General features: G+C 41.4%; 1 protein-coding gene across 4 annotated transcripts; it reads left to right on the top strand.

Moving 5' to 3' along the window:
- The first annotated feature begins 34 nt into the window (after positions 1 to 34).
- On the top strand, positions 35 to 13,251 carry VDAC3 (voltage dependent anion channel 3). Of its 4 annotated transcripts, none has more exons than XM_027600139.2 (10): positions 35 to 250; positions 2,825 to 2,893; positions 3,818 to 3,867; positions 4,842 to 4,844; positions 6,753 to 6,905; positions 7,722 to 7,774; positions 9,501 to 9,728; positions 11,232 to 11,382; positions 12,189 to 12,246; positions 12,692 to 13,251. In XM_027600139.2, the coding sequence occupies exons 2-10, from the start codon at positions 2,827 to 2,829 to the stop codon at positions 12,781 to 12,783; spliced, it is 855 nt and encodes a 284-aa protein (XP_027455940.1). In that variant the 5' UTR covers positions 35 to 250; positions 2,825 to 2,826; the 3' UTR covers positions 12,784 to 13,251. The 4 variants fall into 4 exon arrangements, with proteins under 4 accessions (XP_027455940.1, XP_027455942.1, XP_027455941.1 ...); XM_027600140.2 differs by lacking the exon at positions 35 to 250 and adding an exon at positions 368 to 562; XM_027600141.2 differs by lacking the exon at positions 4,842 to 4,844 and having other exon boundaries at positions 42 to 250; positions 12,692 to 13,222.
- Positions 13,252 to 19,973: the final 6,722 nt, after the last annotated feature.

Below are 19,973 nucleotides of genomic sequence, written 5' to 3'. Positions count from 1 at the left end.
CACCCCTCTCGCGCACGCGCGCACACGGAGCCAGACAGTTGGGTTCGCTCCAGCTGTTCCTCAGGGCACTCAGACCCGCAGCGCGCGACTCCGGCGCGACACTACGGCGCAAACGCCGTGCGCGGGAGGGGCAGGTAGGGGCGCGCAGGCGCCGCGGGGAGAGTGAGGCCGCGCAGGCGCGGACGGCGTTGGTTTGAAGAAGACCTTCAGCGTTGCCCTGGCGGAACGGGGACAGGCCCTCTGGTTGGAGGTGAGGGGACCCGAGACCGTGAGCCGGGCGGCCGGCGGCCCGGGCGGGCCGGAGTGGGTGGTGGTACGCCACCGAGCAGGAGACCCAACGGGAGGCGGGCCTAACAGAGGGCGCGGAAGGGAGAGAGGAGCCTAACGGGGCGCGGGCCCTGTGGGGCCGCGGAGAGCAGAGGGGTCCTTGATCCCCTGGCCGCCTCAGGTGATGGAGCCGCACCGCCGGCGTGGGGAGCGGCGCTCGGAGCGCCGAGCCTGACCCTCTCCCTTCCTGGTGGGCCCACAGGACTTTCTTTCTCGGCGTCAGGCCAGAAAGGAGGTTGGTTTCTAGGGAAGTTGGATCCTCGAACCCCAAACCCACCCCCACCCCCTCGCCCCCAGCTTCCTCTCTGGAATAGTCCAGTATCAGGGGAGCTCTGTAGCACTCCTTATCGCCAAGGGGAGGATGCTGTACGTGCAACTGAAAAAGGCGAAACGAGGAACAAAAGGGGCTCTTTACGGGCAAGTTAGTAATTGTGTAAAGCAGTCTTACCTAATTAACCTTTCCCCCTCTGTCTGCATCTAAAGAAACCTCGTAGTTGTGCATGCCAACGAACAAGTCTATTTTGTAAAGCTGATAGAAATATGTGATGAGAACTTTACTCCCGAGTGACATGAAGTCTCTGTGTCTTCTCTGTTTTTTGCTTGATCATACCAGCAGTGTATTTCCCGTCAGAATCATGGGCCTGAAAAAGTAAGCTTGAACTAGGCAGAATTGAGGTCAGTCAGTAAACTAAACGGGCTACACTTTTGCAAAGTGTCTAGCAGTGGTTTTGAAAAAATAAAGCAAAATGCTAAAAGACTGTCATTAGATGGATGTTTCTAAACAGTTAAGCGTTATCTTTTCTCCTGTCAGTAATTGAAAATCCAGACTGTAAAGGCTTAACATTTTTATTTGAATACATAGTGCCTGCCTGCCTTTCTACACCGACCTCAAATTTAGACTTCTGGCACATTTCATCAGGTACCAGCATCGGTTGAAATAATAAAGAGTAATATCAAATTGCAGTTGGCAATTCTAGAATGGATCATTTAAATGCAGGGAATTGAATTGTAAAAGAATTGCCCTGGAAGTGAACTCTGAAACCCTGGCTTAGGACAAAGTTTTATTATCGTATGAGTCAGTACATTTATACTCACTCCTTCACCTTTACTCTACTCTTTCCTCTTTAGATATGTATTTTATATTATACCCTGCCCTCTTAATATATAATGTTTGTCATATTTGACAGGTTTAGGTTAAGGGACAAATTTTATTTATTTTTTATTTTTAAGGATTTTATTTATTTATTTGACAGAGAGCGAGAGAGGGAACACAAGCAGAGGGAGTGGGAGAGGGAGAAGCAGGCTTCCCGCCAAGCAGGGAGCCTGACACGGGGCTCGATCCCAGGACCCTGGGATCATGACCTGAGCCAAAGGCAGACGCTTAACGACTGAGCCACCCAGTCGCCCCAAGGAACAAATTTTAAATGAATTCACAATTAAAAAGTGCATCATAAGCGTGTGTTGTGTTCAGATGTAATGGTTTAGGCAGAAACTTAGCAGAAGGGTAGATTAAGAGCCAGGCTAAATATAAGTGCATATTAGTTTGATTGTGTAGATAGTTTAGGCATAGTAATTGCATGGGATAGCTGGTGCTCTGGATTTTTCTGGTATTGGGTGAATGGGACTGCTTGAGATGGTTCTACAGTTGGTTAGCCATGGCTGTTGAAGCTGCTGCAGGAAGAGATTTCCCGTTATACAAAGAGGGCAGAGGTGTGGTATGTTTATCTATGTAGATAGAGCTTCTGAGAACTTTAATGTGAGAGCCAGATCGGCAGTAGAAAAGCTGTGTGAATACCAAGTAGGTAAGGTGAAAAGTGAAGGCACCTTTGGTTTTTGAAGGCTTTAACTTTAGAGTACACACCAATTTTTGATAAACAGAATTACTGCAGGTAGAATTTATCCTGTTTGTGGCTAATGGGTAAGACTATATAAATTTACTTTTAAAAGAGCTTTGAGAGAGGACATATTCTGGATGAATGCATTCCAATTAGTATGGTAATTCTTATTTTAAAAGCTGAATTTCACAGTGGCAAAAATGTTAACCCTGAAGATTTTTAATGCATCTATTCTTACAGTTCTTCAAAACAATTTTACCTGATCACTTTAGTAGCTCTTGGCTTTATAACAGCCCAAGAAATGTTTTTTCCAATGTAAAGTTTGCATATATATATATAATTTTTTTTTAAGTAAAAAGTCCCAATTTAATAAAGCATCTCCTTCAGCCTGTGAGAAATTTCTTTTCTTTGAAATGCAGTCAGAAAGATAATCTCTGTGAATCTCATGAAAACAACCCTTTTATTATCCAGTATTCTGGAAGGTTCTTTGTAAAGAAGTAGAATGCCTTCTTCTAACTTTGCTTGCATTAGGGTATAAGCATTAATGATGCAAAGGAAGAGAAAACTGTATACCTCTTCTCACAGGACTAAATACGAGGACTGTGGGTGAATAAATACTAAATGGCTGTTTTTATTCCTTTGTCCTTATTTTTCTTGATAAGATATGTGTAACACACCGACTTACTGTGACCTAGGAAAGGCCGCCAAGGATGTCTTCAATAAAGGATATGGTAAGTATGCTACTGTACATTTCCAATTTGGGGTAAGGGTTAGTGTTGAATGCTTATTACTATATGCAAGATGCAGTGCTAGTAAAATGAGGTTAACATTAATCTACTTCACAGGATTTAAGGGGATAACTATCAACAGATTATTAGACTTGACTCTTTAGAGGTAGAGTTCCTGCCTTACAAGCATTAAAAGCAATTATATACATATATGTATGCATATACATTTGCATATTTAATGTTATCTGTAAGATGAAGTAATAGAAATCTGTAATACTTCTGTCTCCTCTGGCTAGCCCTAGTTAAAGTGGGGGGTACATTTTTCCTCCTCCAAATAATGGCAATGCGTGAAGACACAACTTTTGACTTCTTTGGAGTAACATATTCTTGATCCCAAATGGACATTTATTTTTGGTTTTTAAAAAACTTAACCTTTTAATTTTTGTGCTATATACATTTGATTTTTCTTTTTTTTTTTAAGATTTTATTTATTTGACAGAGACACAGAGAGAGACAGGGAACACAAGCAGAGGGAGTGGGAGAGGGAGAAGCAGGCTTCCTGCGGAGCAGGGAGCCCGATGTGGGGCCCTATCCCAGGACCCTGGGATCATGACCTGAGCCGAAGGCAGATGCTCAACGACTGAGCCACCCAGGCGCCCCTACATTTGATTTTTCTTATTAACTAGTATAATTATTTAAGTTTATACTTACATAAGCATAATATTTTCTGATAATTTTTGTTTTTTGAGAGTTTAAAAATTAAAAGTTATTTCATTATAATTCAGTTTTTAATGGAACTCTCACCTAACGAGGATACTGTGTATTTTCCATATGGAAGGTACAAGGACTGTTTTCATAATCTCTTAAGTTGTAAAAACTGGAGTGAAATCACATTTTGTACATTACTGTGTTTTTCTGTTTGTCTAGGATTTGGCATGGTTAAAATAGATCTGAAAACCAAGTCCTGTAGTGGAGTGGTGAGTACCCAATATAATTTTAATAGATGTAGCATAATTAACTTAAAGGAACCTGTTAAAAAATTGTTTAGTCTAGTTCCGTGAGTCTGTACATTTGGCACTGTGCTGCCTTCCCTACAGTTTTGTCATACTCTCAGATTTCAGTGAGTATCTTACCCTTAGCCCTAGACAATCAGTTTGAATTTTGGGGAAGAACAAAGGTTCTCATAATAAGAATAATAAGAATTCTCCCCCCTCATAATAGAATATGCTGAGTCTTACTCTCAGGAGATATAAAATATCTGTATTCTTTTGACCCATATCATATCTTTATACTTTCATGAGTATGTATATGGGTACTAAAAACTTTACTTCCATTATAATGGGCTCATGTAAGTTTTATTGCCCTCTTACAAAAACCAATTGATTTTAGTCTATCCCTTCATGATTGATCAAAACAAATGTAAAACTAAAAATGCATGTAAAGGATTAATCTACAGTTTTTATTGGATGTTCATGAAGTCTTTTTTACTGGAAGTTAAGAATATAGTAAAGGATATAGACATATTTTCAAAGTGTCATTAACCAGAACTTTTATTCAGTAAATCTGGTAAATAGATTAACTTTACATTCACCTCATTCTCTGATTTCTGCTCTTTTTGGTACTTACCTATTTAAACCAGTGCTAATTTTATTTCCAGGTATAATACTTTAATTAGAGGAGCTAAAAGAATATGGAATTTGTATGATACTTTGTTTCATACTCCTGGTTTGTCATTATCATTTTTTCCCTGGGTTTTTCTAGTGGTAAATAAATATATATGCAGCTACTACTAGGATGGGCATATTGTTATATGGTTTTGTTAAAATAGAAAAATTATACTCACTTTGAATAGGGTTTCAGAATTTGGTCAAATTAGGTTTATGTTGTAAAAATCATTGGCTAAAATTTTATCTCCCTTCCATGCTGCTGTGGTGTGGGACTATTCATTCAGATGGTAAGAAAAATAGAGCATATTTGTGTGCTTGTTTTTATGGCTGCTTTTGGTCTCTGGTATTGATTTAAGATAAATTTCATCCATTGCTCCAATCAGTTCTTAGATTGCACTTAATATTTTTGTCATATGCTATCTGTTTAACAGTAACATTTTTATGGTGGTTTTGTTGCTTACTAGCCTTTACTGTAGAGCTATAGACGTTATATGCACGTTATAAATGTATTTTGCACTGTTTGATCTAATGGTGAAGTTAGAGAAAAACTAAAGCAATTGTGAGCCAGTTAAACTTTTTAACTTAGAAAAATTCTGGCCTTAAAGATTTGTACTTCTGGTATTTTAGACTTTTGAGAGAGCTTCAAACTAAGAAATGATGGTGACAAGGAAAAAATGCAGACTAAATACACTTTTACCTTAGTTTTGTGTTTGAGGTTTTCCTAACACTAAAAATGAGGTTTATCTGTGCTATACTTTCAAGTTTATGAGAGGTATATGTAAAAAATAAAACACTGGATAGTTGGATCTACTAAAAGAAAGCATTGCTTGCATTAAATAATCGTGTGAACTATTAAACATGACTAGCGTTTGTCATTTTGTACTGAGCCTTACCCTAAAATGTGCAGCATAATACTGTCTTGGAAAACTTCCTGCATGGTGTTGATAAACAGATCATAGATTCCCAATTGTTTCATCAGCATGTAGAGCCTTAGAGGTAAGGAGCAGGCTGTTTGGTAAAGGGAGGATTCATACTGCGGGCAGTGAAACAGAACTGCTCAGGGCTGGCAGCATTTCATGACTGTTGGCAGTAGTTCAGAAATGTTCTCTAAAAACAGGGCCAATCAGAAGGGTTTTTTTTCTTGACAGTTCATAGATTGTCAGTGACAGGTGTTGACTGTTGGCTTCCTTTTAGAGGGAGATCTGTTTCCTATTGCTCATTGTCATATGACTGAAAGGACACCTACCTAGGGAGGAGGACATGTTTTAAGGTGTTCATGGTCACTGTTTGATAGAAAGCACTTTAAAAGGTAGATGGGGAGAAGGAAGAAAGAGATAATTTATACCATTCCATTTTGTTTGGAAAAATGGGTACATACTTTCAAATATTGAGATTGTTTATTTCAAAAATTTTACTGATAGTTTTGTGGACCAAAGCAATAAAGTTTTTCTGATTAGTGTAACTGTACTTAATGCCACTAAACTGCACACTTAAAAATGGTAAATTTTATGTTAGGTGTATTTTACCACAATAAAAATTAAAAAAAGTTTTTAAATGCACTGAAGTTCTGTTAAAAGGGCTGGGGCATCTGGGTGGCTCGGTTAAGCGTCTGCCTTCGCCTCAGGTCATGATCCCTGGGTCCTGGGATTGAGCCCCACGTGGGGCTCCCTGCTCAGTGGCGAGTCTGCTTCTCCCGCCCCCTGCTCTTGCATGCTCACGTACTCTCTCCCCTCTCAAATAAATAAATAAAATCTTAAAAAAAAAAAAACCCAACAAAAAAGAGGGTAGGGTAGTCCGTTCTAGTGTTTGGGGATTTTTAAGGATTTTAAAATTAACTAATAGCTTGAAAGATATGATAGAGAATGAATAATTTTTTTTCAGGTCATGAAAGTAAAATGTTTATGATTCAATATTTTTGTCTTTTTAGTAAAGGCATTTATTTTCAGTAAAGATATTTCTCTTTTAAAGGAGAGAATTTAAGATTCCCATTTTAGTAAGAGAGTATATGGAACAAGAAGTATTAGTGGAAGAGATGGAATAATGGAAAGATCTGAAACTGGCTAAACTTTAGAAATGAGAAAGCAGGAAATATGTTGTAACAAACTATTGGTTTCTGATGCATTGAACACTACTTTCTGAAATGAGTATTTTCTGTTTGATGAGTTGATTTTAAAGTTATTTTTCTTGCTTATCAGGAATTTTCTACTTCTGGTCATGCTTACACTGATACAGGGAAAGCGTCAGGCAACCTAGAGACCAAATATAAGGTCTGTAACTATGGACTTACCTTCACCCAGAAATGGAACACAGACAATACTCTCGGAACAGAAATCTCTTTGGAGAATAAGGTAAGAGAAAGCATTAGAAGTTATTTGTAGGTTAAATTTATCTTGCAGATAAAATGAACTGTAAACCCCAAATACAGTGTAAACAAGATCTCATAACCTAGATAGTAGCCATATTTTTTCTCTGCATGTGGCCTTCTTTGATATGTCTTAGATTTCTAGAAAGTAAAGGTGTGAGTCCATACTTATCACATTACATCTTTGTTCTGACCAGTTCTGATTGTAACTGAGCCTCCCCTGGGTAAACCAAACTATTCACAGTGAGGTAGTTTGATTTTATTTTGTAATCATTGCAAAATTGGCTCCATAGAAAAATGTTTTTAAATTCTGTAATGTCTTCAAAGAGAAAACTTTATCAGCAGGTATTTGTTAAGTATTTGCTGTGTATGGGGTACTGTTTTTTGAGGTCTGTGTACATGCACACTACCATAGATAGATAACATATATGTGTAGCTGAATAAATTCCTTAGGTTGGTTTGTTAAATGTCAGGTTATCTCATTACAGTAATTTCAAGAGAGTATCAAGATTACCTGGTTGTATTGGAATTTTGTTGTTTTTTTACTGTAATTAATGTTATTGGCTGTGATAGAATTTGGCCCACACATTTAAACCTGGTTTTTGGTGAGAGAATCTGATGAAACCTGGGGTAAGGAGGGAGGGGAAGGATAAAGATATAATTTAGTAAGTAACTTAATATTTGGCTTACTTTAATGACTCCTTTTTTTTTTTGGGTAGGAAGTTAGAGAAAACTTTAAATTGATTTCTTGGGTCAAAAAAAGAAAATTACTAATTGTTTATTTTAAATTTTTGTTTTTCAGTTGGCTGAAGGGTTGAAACTGACTCTTGATACCATATTTGTACCGAACACAGGGTAATTATCCAAACCCTATTTTCTGAAATGTTTTTGTAGACTGTAGGGAGAGAGCGCTTTAGACTAGGGAATTGCAATGAAAAGTTTAGATGCAGGGAGAATGTAGGAGGTTGCTGTTAGGAATACCAGAGAGACCTTGTATGTCTAGTGAAGAGAAAGGAGGATTCCTTTGAAGCAGGGTAAAGTTTTGATTTGAAAATTGAACAGATGAACAAAAATACAAAGCTAGTCCAAAGAGGCATGTAGTAGGAAAAGTTCAGGAGCTAGAAGGGTTTGAGACTAGATATTTCTTTTTCTTCTTTCTTTTTTTTTTTTTTTTAAAGATTTTATTTTTAAGTAATCTCTACACCCAGTGTGGGGCTCAGACTCACAACCCAGTGACCAAGAATTGCACGCTGTACCAACTGAGCCAGCCAGGCATTCCAAGACTAGATAATTCTTAAGCTATTCTAAAGATTCATGGATGTGGTATTTTGCTGAGGAGTTAATTTCTTTTTCTTTTTCTTTTTTTTAAGATTTATTTATTAGAGAGAGAGAGAGCAGGGGGAGGGACAGAGGGAGAGGGAGGGAGAAGCAGATTCCCCTCTAAGTGCGGAGCCAGGCGTGGGGCTTTATCCCAGGACTCTGAATCCTGAGCTGAAATCAAGAGTCGGACGCTCAACTCTCTGAGCCACCCAGGTGCCCCTGAGAAGTTCATTTCTTAAGAAAACAGTGTAATCTGGCTGTGGAACACTATAAGCAGTAGTTCTGCTACTGATGTGCTTTCTTAGCCTTTAGAAATCTCCTAACCTCTCCGCTTCAGTTTCTTTGTCTAAAAAACGGGGATCATGTTGTTCCCTATCTGTCTCACATGGGTCGGTGCTAGAAAAAGTCAAAGTGTTGTTTTTCCTTAGCTGTAACAACGTGTGTCATTCCTGCCACCCACTTAGTTATCTTCCAGACAAATATTCTCAGAAGCCTGATTAAATAGGACAAGGATGATTAAGACCAATTTCATGTTTTCAGTACTGCCTTTCAAAAGTGTACACTTCTCTTCCATCCATCTAATGTTGTCCAGGGAGAAAATAGTGACCCTAAGGAAAATAGATATGTTTACCAAAGGACTGTATCCTTTAAAAAAAAAAAATACACTTCTCTTCATGATAGGTTAATCACTTAGAAGTGAAGTGTGTCAGGTGTTAACTTTTTGTAGCATTTGGGCATTTATAAAAACATTTAAAGAAATTTGGGTTCTCATGAATAAATACATATTCAGGTTATTAATTTGGTACTGAAATAGCTTATTCCTTTTTATACTTTTATTCATGCCTTCATGATATTAATCATGAAATATCCTGTCATTTGAACTTACAGTGAAGAAAAGGTAAAAATATAAATAATATATGCGTTTCTTTTTTTCTTTTTTTTTTTTTTTTAAGATTTTATTTGAGAGCGCACGAGAGACAGTACAGTGGCAGGGAAAGCATACTCCCTGCTGAGCAGGGAGTCTGATCATGACCTGAGCCGAATCAAACGCTTTACTGACTGAGCCACCCAGGCACCCCAGTATATGCATTTCTAATCCTAACAAAACTATATTTGTAGAGTTGTCATTTGAAACTTTACTATATGTATGCCATCTACCAAAATCGTATTTACATTGGGGGAGAGAGGGTATCTTACTCTGAAGATTTCTGGACAGTAGTAGAAACTCATGTTGTTTTCATTGTGTTGTTATTTCTTACAGAAAGAAGAGTGGAAAATTGAAGGCCTCTTATAAACGGGATTGTTTCAGTCTTGGCAGTAATGTTGATATAGATTTTTCTGGACCAACCATCTATGGCTGGGCTGTGTTAGCCTTTGAGGGTTGGCTTGCTGGCTATCAGATGAGTTTTGACACAGCCAAATCCAAACTGTCACAGAATAATTTTGCCCTGGGTTATAAGGCTGCAGACTTCCAGCTGCACACTCATGTGTGAGTGTTTATAATTTATTCCGCCTTTAGCTCTGGTGCAGTCGCCCAAAAAGGTGGTAGCCATTAGCATGTTGAGAAGGTTAGAAATGATCGTACTTGCATTTAATATGCTTTGGTGGACATCCAGCCTCACTCTACTATTTTCTGAGTCAGCAAAACATTGCCAGAGATTAATGCACTTGGTGCATTGTGCTGGGCTACTGGTAGTTACTGGCCTCTCAGTCAGTACCCCAGTACTTTAGGAAGGTCTAGAGTCTGTACAAGAACCATTGGGATGGAGAGAGCCCGGGCATAGGTTACCTCCTGATAAAGGGATCCTTTGGAGATATTTCTGCTTCCTTTGGTGCCTTACTCAGCTTGGCAGTATCTGGAAGCCAGTCTGGATCATGAAGAGCAACCACCTAATTGATCTAAGCATCCTGGACCATCCCCAGTGATTCTGCGGAGGTTTTTGGGGACCCTTGGTCACAACCCAGCCACCCCTATTGCATTCAGAAGAAGCAGAAGTCCTCAAAGCAATCCTGGATTCAGTTCTGTAGGCTGCATCTTGTTGGTTAAATGAATTTGAACTTTTTTTTTAAAGATTTTATTTATTTATTTGAAAGAGAAAGAGAGAGAGAGCGCACACGAGATGGGGGAGGGTCAGAGGGAGAAGCAGACTCCCTGCTGAGCAGGGAGCCCAGTGCGGGACTTGGTCCCGGGACTCCAGAATCATGACTTGAGCCGAAGGCAGTCGCTTAACCAACTGAGCCACCCAGGCGCCCCATGAATTTGAACTTTTAAATTATAGCTTATGTCTTGGCCTACTGAGCACTGTTAGTATACTGGGGAAAAAAAAAAAGGCAAAGGAAGAATTCTGTGTTTTCAAAGTGTTGTAGATTGCTCTCCACTAGACATTCCAGTTCAGTGTGATGCCTGAAATAAAGTCAAGCAGTGGCCTAGACAGTGGCATTAAAATCGGTGAAACAGTATGATCAGGAAAACCATGAAAACTCAGGGACTCTTAAGTTCTGGGATGCTTTGAAGCAATAATTTAGGCACTTCTCTAGAGCAGTACACCCTAGGTATTGTGGGGATGGTGCTTTCTGACTCTAGGGTTGTTTCAAATGAAGTCCAGGATTGGCTTTTTTCTTGTACTGCTGTATTTTTTGTTTTGCAGAAATCTTTATTGAACTATACTTTTAGGGTTCTAAATTCTTTGAACATCTCAAAGACCTAGATTATATTTACCTGAGGTATCTGCCTTTGTGCATAACTGAATTATGTCTAAGAAATTTACATTGTGGGGAGCTGAGTAAATGAATCGGTTAATTACATTTTAATTAGCCAGTTATAAATTACAGAACTGGATTTAGTTGCTTGTTTTGTTTGGTAGTCATTTATACTAGAAGTTTGCTGAAATAGTTGCAAAATGAGGTCGTTGTTTAAACAGTCTTAGAATTTGTTTTCATAAGAGTGGTACAAACCTAGGTATTTATGACTTTTCTTGTACCATGAAAATAGGAATGATGGCACTGAATTTGGAGGGTCTATCTACCAGAAGGTTAACGAGAAGATTGAAACGTCAATAAATCTTGCTTGGACGGCTGGCAGTAACAATACCCGTTTTGGCATCGCTGCTAAATACAAGCTGGATTGTAGAACTTCTCTATCTGTAAGAATGTGCTACAAGATTGGGTTTCAACTAAGTTGTAAATGAATGTTGTGATTTGGTTGTTGTGTGTATGTTCTTTATTAACTTCAGTGAGCTGGTCATTGTGTAGTGAAAAGAGTATTATACTTCAAGTCCGGGAACATGGATTCTAGTCCAAGTTCCTCCTATATTTGGCTGTTGTCTGACCTTCTGGAGTCATTTTATCTCTTTGGCCTCAAAATTTTCTTATCTGTAAATTCATGGGATTTGATTACTATTCCTGTTGCTATTAGTAATTCTTATTAATAATGACACTAATTGAGCTCTTAAATTTCAGGTACTGTGCTAAGGGCTTAATGTGTAATATCTCATTTAATCCTCCCAACTACTCCATGTGGTGAGTAGTATCCTCATGCCCATTTTATAGATGAGGGAACTGAGACTTGGAGAGGTCAGGTAACTTGCCCAAAGTCTTGGAATCCAGATCTTCTCTCACCAGAGTTCATGTTCTAACCACTGTCAGAGGTTGTAAACTGACATCTCAAAAAATTCAGTACACCTGGGGTATTTGGTTGCACAGTATTTTAAAAATTTTGCTTGAGGCCTTAAAGCATGCATTCTTGAGGAGCCTCCTATCCATACTACCAGTCCTATTAACTGAAGAGACTTACCTTTTTACAATTAAATTTTCAGTTTTGGTAGTTCTAGATTGGCCCGAAGTTGCTTTAGTTTTGGAAATCTGATGCATGAAATAGTGGTTGTACTGGACTTACATATTATGAAGTTGATTGTTTCCTAACTGTTCCTATTTCATCTCCTAACCTTAGGCTAAAGTAAATAATGCCAGCCTGATTGGACTGGGTTATACTCAGACCCTTCGACCTGGTGAGTAAAGGAATTAATAACAATGGGCGTGGGTAGGAGGTAATGGAGGAATAATGAAAATAACCTATAAAACCTACAACCAACTATAGGTCAGTTCAGACCATTTTGTCACAGTTGTTCATACAAAGTAAAACAGATCAAGTGCTTTTGCTTAAAAAGTATTTTTATATTTCTTACTATAATCTGGTCACTCTGGCTTGTGAGTTTGGTTGATCACTCATTATTCTTAACCCTGAACTCCAGATGAAGTTTGCTGTGATTATGCTTTGCTCATTGCAGATCAGATGATTATAGATAACCCAGTGTTGACTTAGTCGTACCTAAATGCTTGTAACTCTTACACTCAGCTGTAATCTGTGCCCTTGACTCCGTCTATTGTTTCTAGAAAATGAAGATCTGATTATAATACTTGTTATGAGTGATTGTGGTGTTTTCTTCTTCCTAGGTGTCAAACTGACCCTATCAGCTTTAATCGATGGAAAGAACTTCAATGCAGGAGGTCACAAGGTTGGGTTGGGATTTGAACTAGAAGCTTAATGTGGTTTTGGGTAAAGCATCCGATTTGTCCCTGGAGGTGAAGAGAACCCACTATGTTTTGGCCTTAAAATTCTGTGAAATTTCAAAAGTGTGAACTTTTTATTCTTCCAAAGAATTGTAATCCTCCCCACACTGAACTCTAGAGATCGCAGGTCCATCCTAAGAGAGGTACTTGAAGGCATGCCTGGAAGTTGTCATGTTTGTGCCACATTTCAGTTGAGTTCCGCAGTGTTATTTTAAATGTGTTCCTCAGCGACAATGTAGTGTCATGTTACAAAGGAAGTGACCCGATCCTCCAGTTTGTACATCACGTCCTGCATGTCCCACACCACTTTTTCATGACCTTTTAATATATTGGTCTCTGTGCTGTAGTGGAATCTTTGGTTTTGCATCAGAGTAAAATAAAATAAACCCATCACATTTGGAACATAATCGCTCATCTGACTTGCTAGTGGTGGTTTTCTTATATTTGGTGTGATTGGTTTTGTTTTGAAAAATACTCTCCTCAGTGGTGGGTGGGATTTGTATCTAAAGTGATAATGTCTGACACTCTGGCCCTTGCTTGTCCCTCCCACTCTGGTTTATCACCCTGCTCTTCTGCACTCAGGTCGAGGAGTGAAACCAGGAGTTGTGCTCCGCTGGGCAGAGGCGCATCTGTTGGGGGGCTTGCTTCCTCCTGCACTGTGGCAGAGCAGGGTCGTACTGGTAGTTGTGTGAGTGGCTGAGGAAGAGTGGGGGGGGGTAGGGGAGCGGGCAGAAGGACGGGCAAAGGGAAGAGTAGAGTTGGGGAAATGCTGTGGGGGCGAGGTCGGCAGGAGGGGGCCCGCGCTGGAGGAGGCCCATCTGCGGCTCCCCTCAGGGCCTCAGGAAAGTGCTTTCGAGTACTGCGTGTAGGGAAATGATAACCAGAGAATGGAGATCTCAGCTTAGAAAAGAAATGAGTAGGCTGTGATACCTTCAGGGCTTACTGGTAAATAGCTTCCTTTCTAAAAATAGAACTCTTTTTGAAATGTTTTTCTAAAAACAATATATGCTGGTTGCAACAAATTCAGACACACAAAAATAAAAATTCTCATTCCTCTCTCCAATCCCTCTTCCTACTATCTCTAGCAGTTTGATGTATATCCTTACAAATATTTTTCAGTGTCTTTAGAGATTACATAAATATCTTTATAAAATGTGAAAATCGCATCTTGTTTTGCAATATACTTTTATGTTTATTTTTTTAAAGATTTTAAGTCACTTCTGTACCCAACATGGGGCTTGAACTTACAACTCTGAGATCAAGAGTTACATGCTCCAACCAGCTGAGCCAGCCAGGCACCCCACTATATATGTTTAAATTTGATGTGTCGCAGTCTTCTTTCTATTTGTTCATATAGATCTGCCTCACATTTTTTTATTCTACTTGACTTATAAAGATATTAACTATTCTCCTTTTACTGTATTGCGATTTTGCTTTATAAACAATGCTGCATTGAATATATTTGTCCACTTCTGTAAATATTTCCATAGCAGTGTTGCCCAGTAGATCTTTCTCTGATGATGAAACTTATCTGTCTGCATTGCCTCGTATGGTAGCCACTAGACACGTGGCTGTTGAGCATTTGAAATGTAACTAGGGCAATGGAAGAACTAAAAAAAAAAAATTTTTTTTAAGTAATCTCTGCACCCAACAAGGGGCTTGAACTCACAACCCCAAGATCAAGAAAGAGTCATATGCTCTACCAACCAAGCCAGCTGGGAGCTCTGGAAGAACTCAATTTTTAATTCTATTTCATTTTAACTCAATTTAAGAGATTGCTAAATCATAAGGCATGTGCATTTGATAAGTAGTACAAAATTGTCCTTCAGAAATTTTATACCAAGTTATATTTCTACCATTGGTGGTCAAGAGTGTCCATTTTCTACATCTTCAATAGCTTTGAATGTCCTCAAACTTCAAAATTCTTACCAGTCTTAGAAATGAAAAACGGTATCTTATTTTAATTTGTATTTTCCTAATTGCCGGTGAGATGGAGCTGTTTTCATGTATTTACTGATCATTTATAATTCTCTGATTTGCCTGTTCAGATTCTTGCTCAGTTTCCAAATGAGTCATCTTAAAAACAACTAGACACGATGGTTGCTTTTTGAAAAATGTTAGTGCTGCAAGATATTCCCCCCGCCCCACCAAAGATTATCTTTACTAGCACCCACATTCCAACCACCACTCCTTATGTTAGAAAAGATCTGTGATACCAACCACACAATGTAATTTGATTTTCTCATTATCTTTGTGGGTTGAAGCACCATTACAGGAGCTAAAGTACCACAGGAAAGGAAAAGGGAGTGCGAGGAGTACACAACAAGTTCATTGTGTCCTGCTGACATCTGTGGCTAGTTGCCTGTTACCGGCAGAACCTCATCTGCAGCCCAAGCGCTGGTGGGGCGCTGGGGCGGGCGGGCTGGTGCTGCACATGCGTGCTCTTCTGTGGTGTGCAACTTGTAGCAGAGACAGGCATGCTCCTGGAGCTTACGGAGCGGTCACCGAGTAGGACATAATCTTAATCCTTGTAGCAGTAACCGCAGACATCTTGGAGTCCAGTAGTCCAGGAAGGAAAGCCATGCGAGGTGTTCTAGGATAGAGCAGTGCGTGGTGCTTTCTCATAGTGGGAATTTCAGTAGCTCCCTCTCTCCACCATAAAATGCACACAAGCATCTCTCCCCCCAGCTTTCTCCTCATTTTCCCTCTTCATCCTCTCCTTTCCCCCCCAATTGGCCTATAACTCCTAGGGTAATCGTTTATTTGATTTTATTTAAATTTTAAATTGACTCGTTCAGGACACTGCTAGGATCGTCAGTGTTGCCTTTTGAGCCTTACTCTCAAGGTAACTTATTTTGGCCTTAACCATAGCCTGTAAGCTTTGCACCTGGGAACAGAGAACTGACATTCCAGTTAATGTGTATTTAATGTCAGTGGGTTCTTTGATTCAGTGACTCTGCTCTTAGGAATTTGCCTTAAGGAAATCATTAGACATGCTCGCTGCAGTGTTCTTAATCATAGAGAAAATGTGTAACAGTTTCACATGTGTAATGGGCATGGTTAAATGATGGTATGTGGATTCATCAAATGGCACGTTATTCAGCCATTAAAAATCATGTTTTTGAAGAATAACCATTGAGAATTGTTCACAATATGTTAAATAGAAAAAGCAGAGTAAAGAACTAATCTCAATTTTATTTTTTTGAAAAGTACATGTTGGGGCGCCTGGGTGGCTCAGTTGGTTAAGTGTCTGACTCTTGGTTTTGGCTCAGGTCGTGATCTCAGGGTGGGGAGATGGAGCCCCACGTGGGGCTCTGTACTTCGTGCGGAGTCTACTTGAGATTCTCTCTCTCTCCCCCTCTGTCCCCCCCGCCCCCACTCATGTTCTCTCTCTCAAGTAAATCTTTAAAAAAAAGTATATGTGGAAATAGAAAATACTCCAAAATATTAATATTCATTATTTCAGGAAGTTGGAATCATGAGTAATTTTTATTGATTTTATACTTCACTGTATTTTTCTGGTTTTCTAAAGTGAATTTATTTCTGTAATTAGGGAAATACTCTTCTAATTCACATTGTTTGAAAAGGCAGGCAGCCCCCTGTACCAGCACAACAGGAGGCATGTCTGATGGGTGGTCAGTGTGTGTGCAGCTCAGCAGATGGTGTGCTTCCTGGTCTCAGGGGACAGGGAGCCCCAAGGCACTGGCCAAGGCAAGAAACACCAGGGGCGGGGTGGGGCGTGGGGGGATGGGTTAGCCTGGTGATGGGTATTAAGGAGGACACGTTCTGCGTGGAGCACTGGGTGTTATACGCAAACAATGAGTCATGGAACACTACATCAAAAACTAATGATGTAATGTATGGTGACTAACATAATAAAATTAAAAAAAAGAAACACCAGGGGCTCCTACCACCCTTAGGAGAGTTACCCAAATAGATCAAAGTACTAGTGTTTCTTGTGATAAACTAATAGGCGTGAGGTTTTTATTAAATTTTAAGAGATTTAAGTTTACACATCACATTTTTTAAACTTATTTTTAAAAGATTTTATTAGAGCACAAGCAGGGGGGAGGGGTAGAGGCAGAGGGAGAAGCAGACTCCCAGCAGAGCAGGGAGCCCAACAGGGAGTCTGGGATCATGACCTGAGCTGAAGGCAGACGTTTGACCCATTGAGCCACCTGGGGGGCCCTACACATCACATTTTGAATATCAGTTCTCCAAAAGATAAGACGACACAATGCATTGCTGATCCATCTTCATACTCTGAGAATCACTGCTGAAGGAACAGAGGAGGGGGGCGCCTGGATGGCTCAGTCGTTAAGCGTCTGCCTTCGGCTCAGGTCATGACCCCAGGATCCTGGGATCGAGCCCCGCATTGGGCTCCCTGCTCAGCAGGAAGCTTGCTTCTCCCTCTCCCACTGCCCCTGCTTGTGTTCCCTCTCTGAAATCAATCTTTCAAAAAAAAAAAGGAACAGTGGAAGGTGATAATGTCCCAAAGTTTCGTTACTAAATACCAGTCCTTGGAAGCTCACCAGTAACATGGCCCAGCCTTGGGTTCTAGAACCTTGGACAGGAGGAGCTCTAAGACAGCTGAAGCCGTTTGTGAGCTGCCCTACAGTGTTATTGCCCTGCACACACAGGAGGGTTGCCGTGTTTTCTGCGCGTGAAGACCATCGTCCCTTTAAGATGACAGCCTCCGACGGCGCATGCTCTGTGTACTCTGCCTGTTGCCCTTTAGAATCAAATCCCTCTTTTGCCCTCACTTAAAGGTCGACATTCGGGTTCTGTCCTCAGCCTTCTCTAATTCCATACCTTGGCGTTACGTTTGTTTTGAGTGGCTTTTTCAGATGACATCTGCCTGTCCTCGGAGATTCTGACAGCCTCGCGGGCCTTCTCAGAATAAAGGAGGTCAGATAATAGCACCATTCTTCCTCAGGTTTTAAACAAATGGTAAACTAGGACACGGTGTCAGTGGACAGAAGCCAAAAGCTGCATCTTTTGATGAAGGCTACTTGACACTCGCCGAGGGTGAAGAGTGACCGTGGCGTTGGGCCAGGGCAGGCCTCCCCCAGGCCCGGGTGGGGTGCAGTGGAGGGGGGGGATTCTAGTGCTTCCTGGAGGAAGGAACTAACTCCAACACGCCCAGCTCATTCTTCCGCAGCGTGCCATTCACACGCGCGCCTTGCCCCCGGGGGAGGGAATATGAGGGTAGAGAGAGGCCCGAGCGTGGTGCTGAAGGTGGGCCCGTCACGGGGAAGGAGACGCTGAGAACAGAACAGAGCATTCAGCGTGTGTGCTCCCAGACCTGGGGCTTGTCTGCTGCGGAAATGGATGCAGACCTCGCGGTGCTGGGGGGAGCAAAGGCTGTGCTTCGGCACAGCTCCCGGGGATCCCCACATACCCACTGAATTCGGCCCTTGAGTATGACCGGTCCTATCTTCCTGACAGCTGCCTCCGAAAGGTGTTCCCAAAGCTTAGCGCCATGTAAGACGGCCCTTGGGACCTTCCAACCTTCTGGGCAAGCTGCCTGTCAGACCCTCTTCTTGGAGAGTCTGCGGGCATCTAACACCGATCCCCAGACTGACCCAGTGCTCTCACTGTCCACGCTGCACTTGGAGTTTCCGCCCCATTTCTGCCTCTTCTGTGAAAGCTTCCCTATCCTCAGGGGGCAGCAATCACATTGTATTGCATTTTTGCTTACCCACCTCCCCTCCTGCCTGTGAACTCCCAGACGTCTTTTTGTCTCCCTACCTTCAGTGGCCAGGCCAACACCTGGCACACGATAGGCACCCAATGGGTGTTTACTGAATGGATGAAAATGAGCCAGCAGGCAGGTGGCTTGGCTTCCAAGCCATGGGGATTTCTGCATACGGACTGAAGTTCTCCTTCGGCAAGTACTCGTATTTTCCTGTGGCCATCAAAGAAACAGATACTGACATTTCTAGCAACTCTTTGAATTATGATATAATTATTATCCTGGGAGGTGATTTCCCTGCTGCATTTAAAAAGGTTCTGGGAAGATGGTCACGATTGCAATTGCACTTGGTCCCACTGGGTGTCGCTGTTGTCACTGCCAAGAGAAGATGATTGTCCCGCTGTGGAGTCCGGTGCCTTCTGGCCTGCAGGTCAGTCTGTCTCCTTCCTTTTGACCTCACTCCCTTCCCCAGCACCCTACCCGACGCCTAGTTTGGAACGTCTACATTCGGGGTTTGTTTGAACCTCCAAATGTCAAGCCTTGGGGAGAGGCAAGGGAACTGCCCATCCTACTGTAGCCCAAATCCTTTTTGCTCTCAAGTTCTTGATTTGTTCTAGCCAGTAGAGATTAGAGAACGTCTGATCACCTTTGTTGAGTCTGAAAGTCCTTACTTTAAATCAGATTGAATTCCTCATGTTTCCTTTATAAGAACAGGCCGGAGAAACCCCTCACCCTTTCCTCCAGGGCTTCCAGGTTCTTAATCCCCTGCCAGTGTTCCTTCTGGGACCCTCCTCGCAGCCTCCGGCACAGCACCGCCCCTCTCTGGAGACCACAGTCGTGGACACGGTCTGACCGCCCCTCAGAGGGAGAGGCCGAGAGGACTTCGGGGAGCCTGGGGCTTACTCTGGTCCTCTGACCATTTGGCTGCCTACACTTTTTCTCACTCTGTGCCTTTGTTTCCCCAGTGCCTGGCCGGCTCCACATGTTCCAAAGACGGGTGTCTCAATGTGGGGGGATGATGGAGTGCAGGTGACTTTTCCCTTTTTTTCATAATATGCTTCAGGGTTGTTTCATTGTCTTTTCAGTAATAAAGGATGATGTGCTAGGAAAACATTTAAGAGGGTGGCAGTCCAAGGTCAGGGCTACATTTCCCCACCTCCATGGGAATTGAACCGTATTCTACAGGTCTCATCAATCTTCTTCCTCCACCTAGCATGCAGGGAACCCCTTCTCTGGTTTCTTTTAGTCTCTGGCTGTTTTGTCTTGTTCAGCTAACTGTGGCTTATTTTCTATTCGTTCTCTCCACCATCTCAATTTACAATTTTCCTCCAAGCAGTCCACCTGAGGGGAATCGTCCACACAAAGTTCCCATTAAAACAAGGGAAGGCACACATGCTAGGTTATGGAGCCCTATTCTGAGCCAGGCCCGGAGTGGCCGCTTGCACCACACCGTCCCCCGCAGAACTCCTC

This window comes from Zalophus californianus, chromosome 2, assembly GCF_009762305.2.
Source record: "Zalophus californianus isolate mZalCal1 chromosome 2, mZalCal1.pri.v2, whole genome shotgun sequence".
Lineage (NCBI taxonomy): Eukaryota > Metazoa > Chordata > Mammalia > Carnivora > Otariidae > Zalophus > Zalophus californianus.
The sequence above is the reverse complement of the archived record's forward strand: the minus strand, read 5'-3'. Positions and strand labels throughout refer to the sequence as shown.

What these genes read in the sequence shown, in the direction of transcription:
- VDAC3 (XM_027600139.2), top strand. Translation starts at nt 2,827, where the DNA reads ATGTGTAACACACCGACTTACTGTGACCTAGGAAAGGCCGCCAAGGAT. An exon ending in AAATCTCTTTGGAGAATAAG is followed by an intron (nt 6,906 to 7,721) that starts GTAAGAGAAAGC and finishes TTTGTTTTTCAG; the next exon opens with TTGGCTGAAGGGTTGAAACT. An exon ending in TTCCAGCTGCACACTCATGT is followed by an intron (nt 9,729 to 11,231) that starts GTGAGTGTTTAT and finishes CCATGAAAATAG; the next exon opens with GAATGATGGCACTGAATTTG.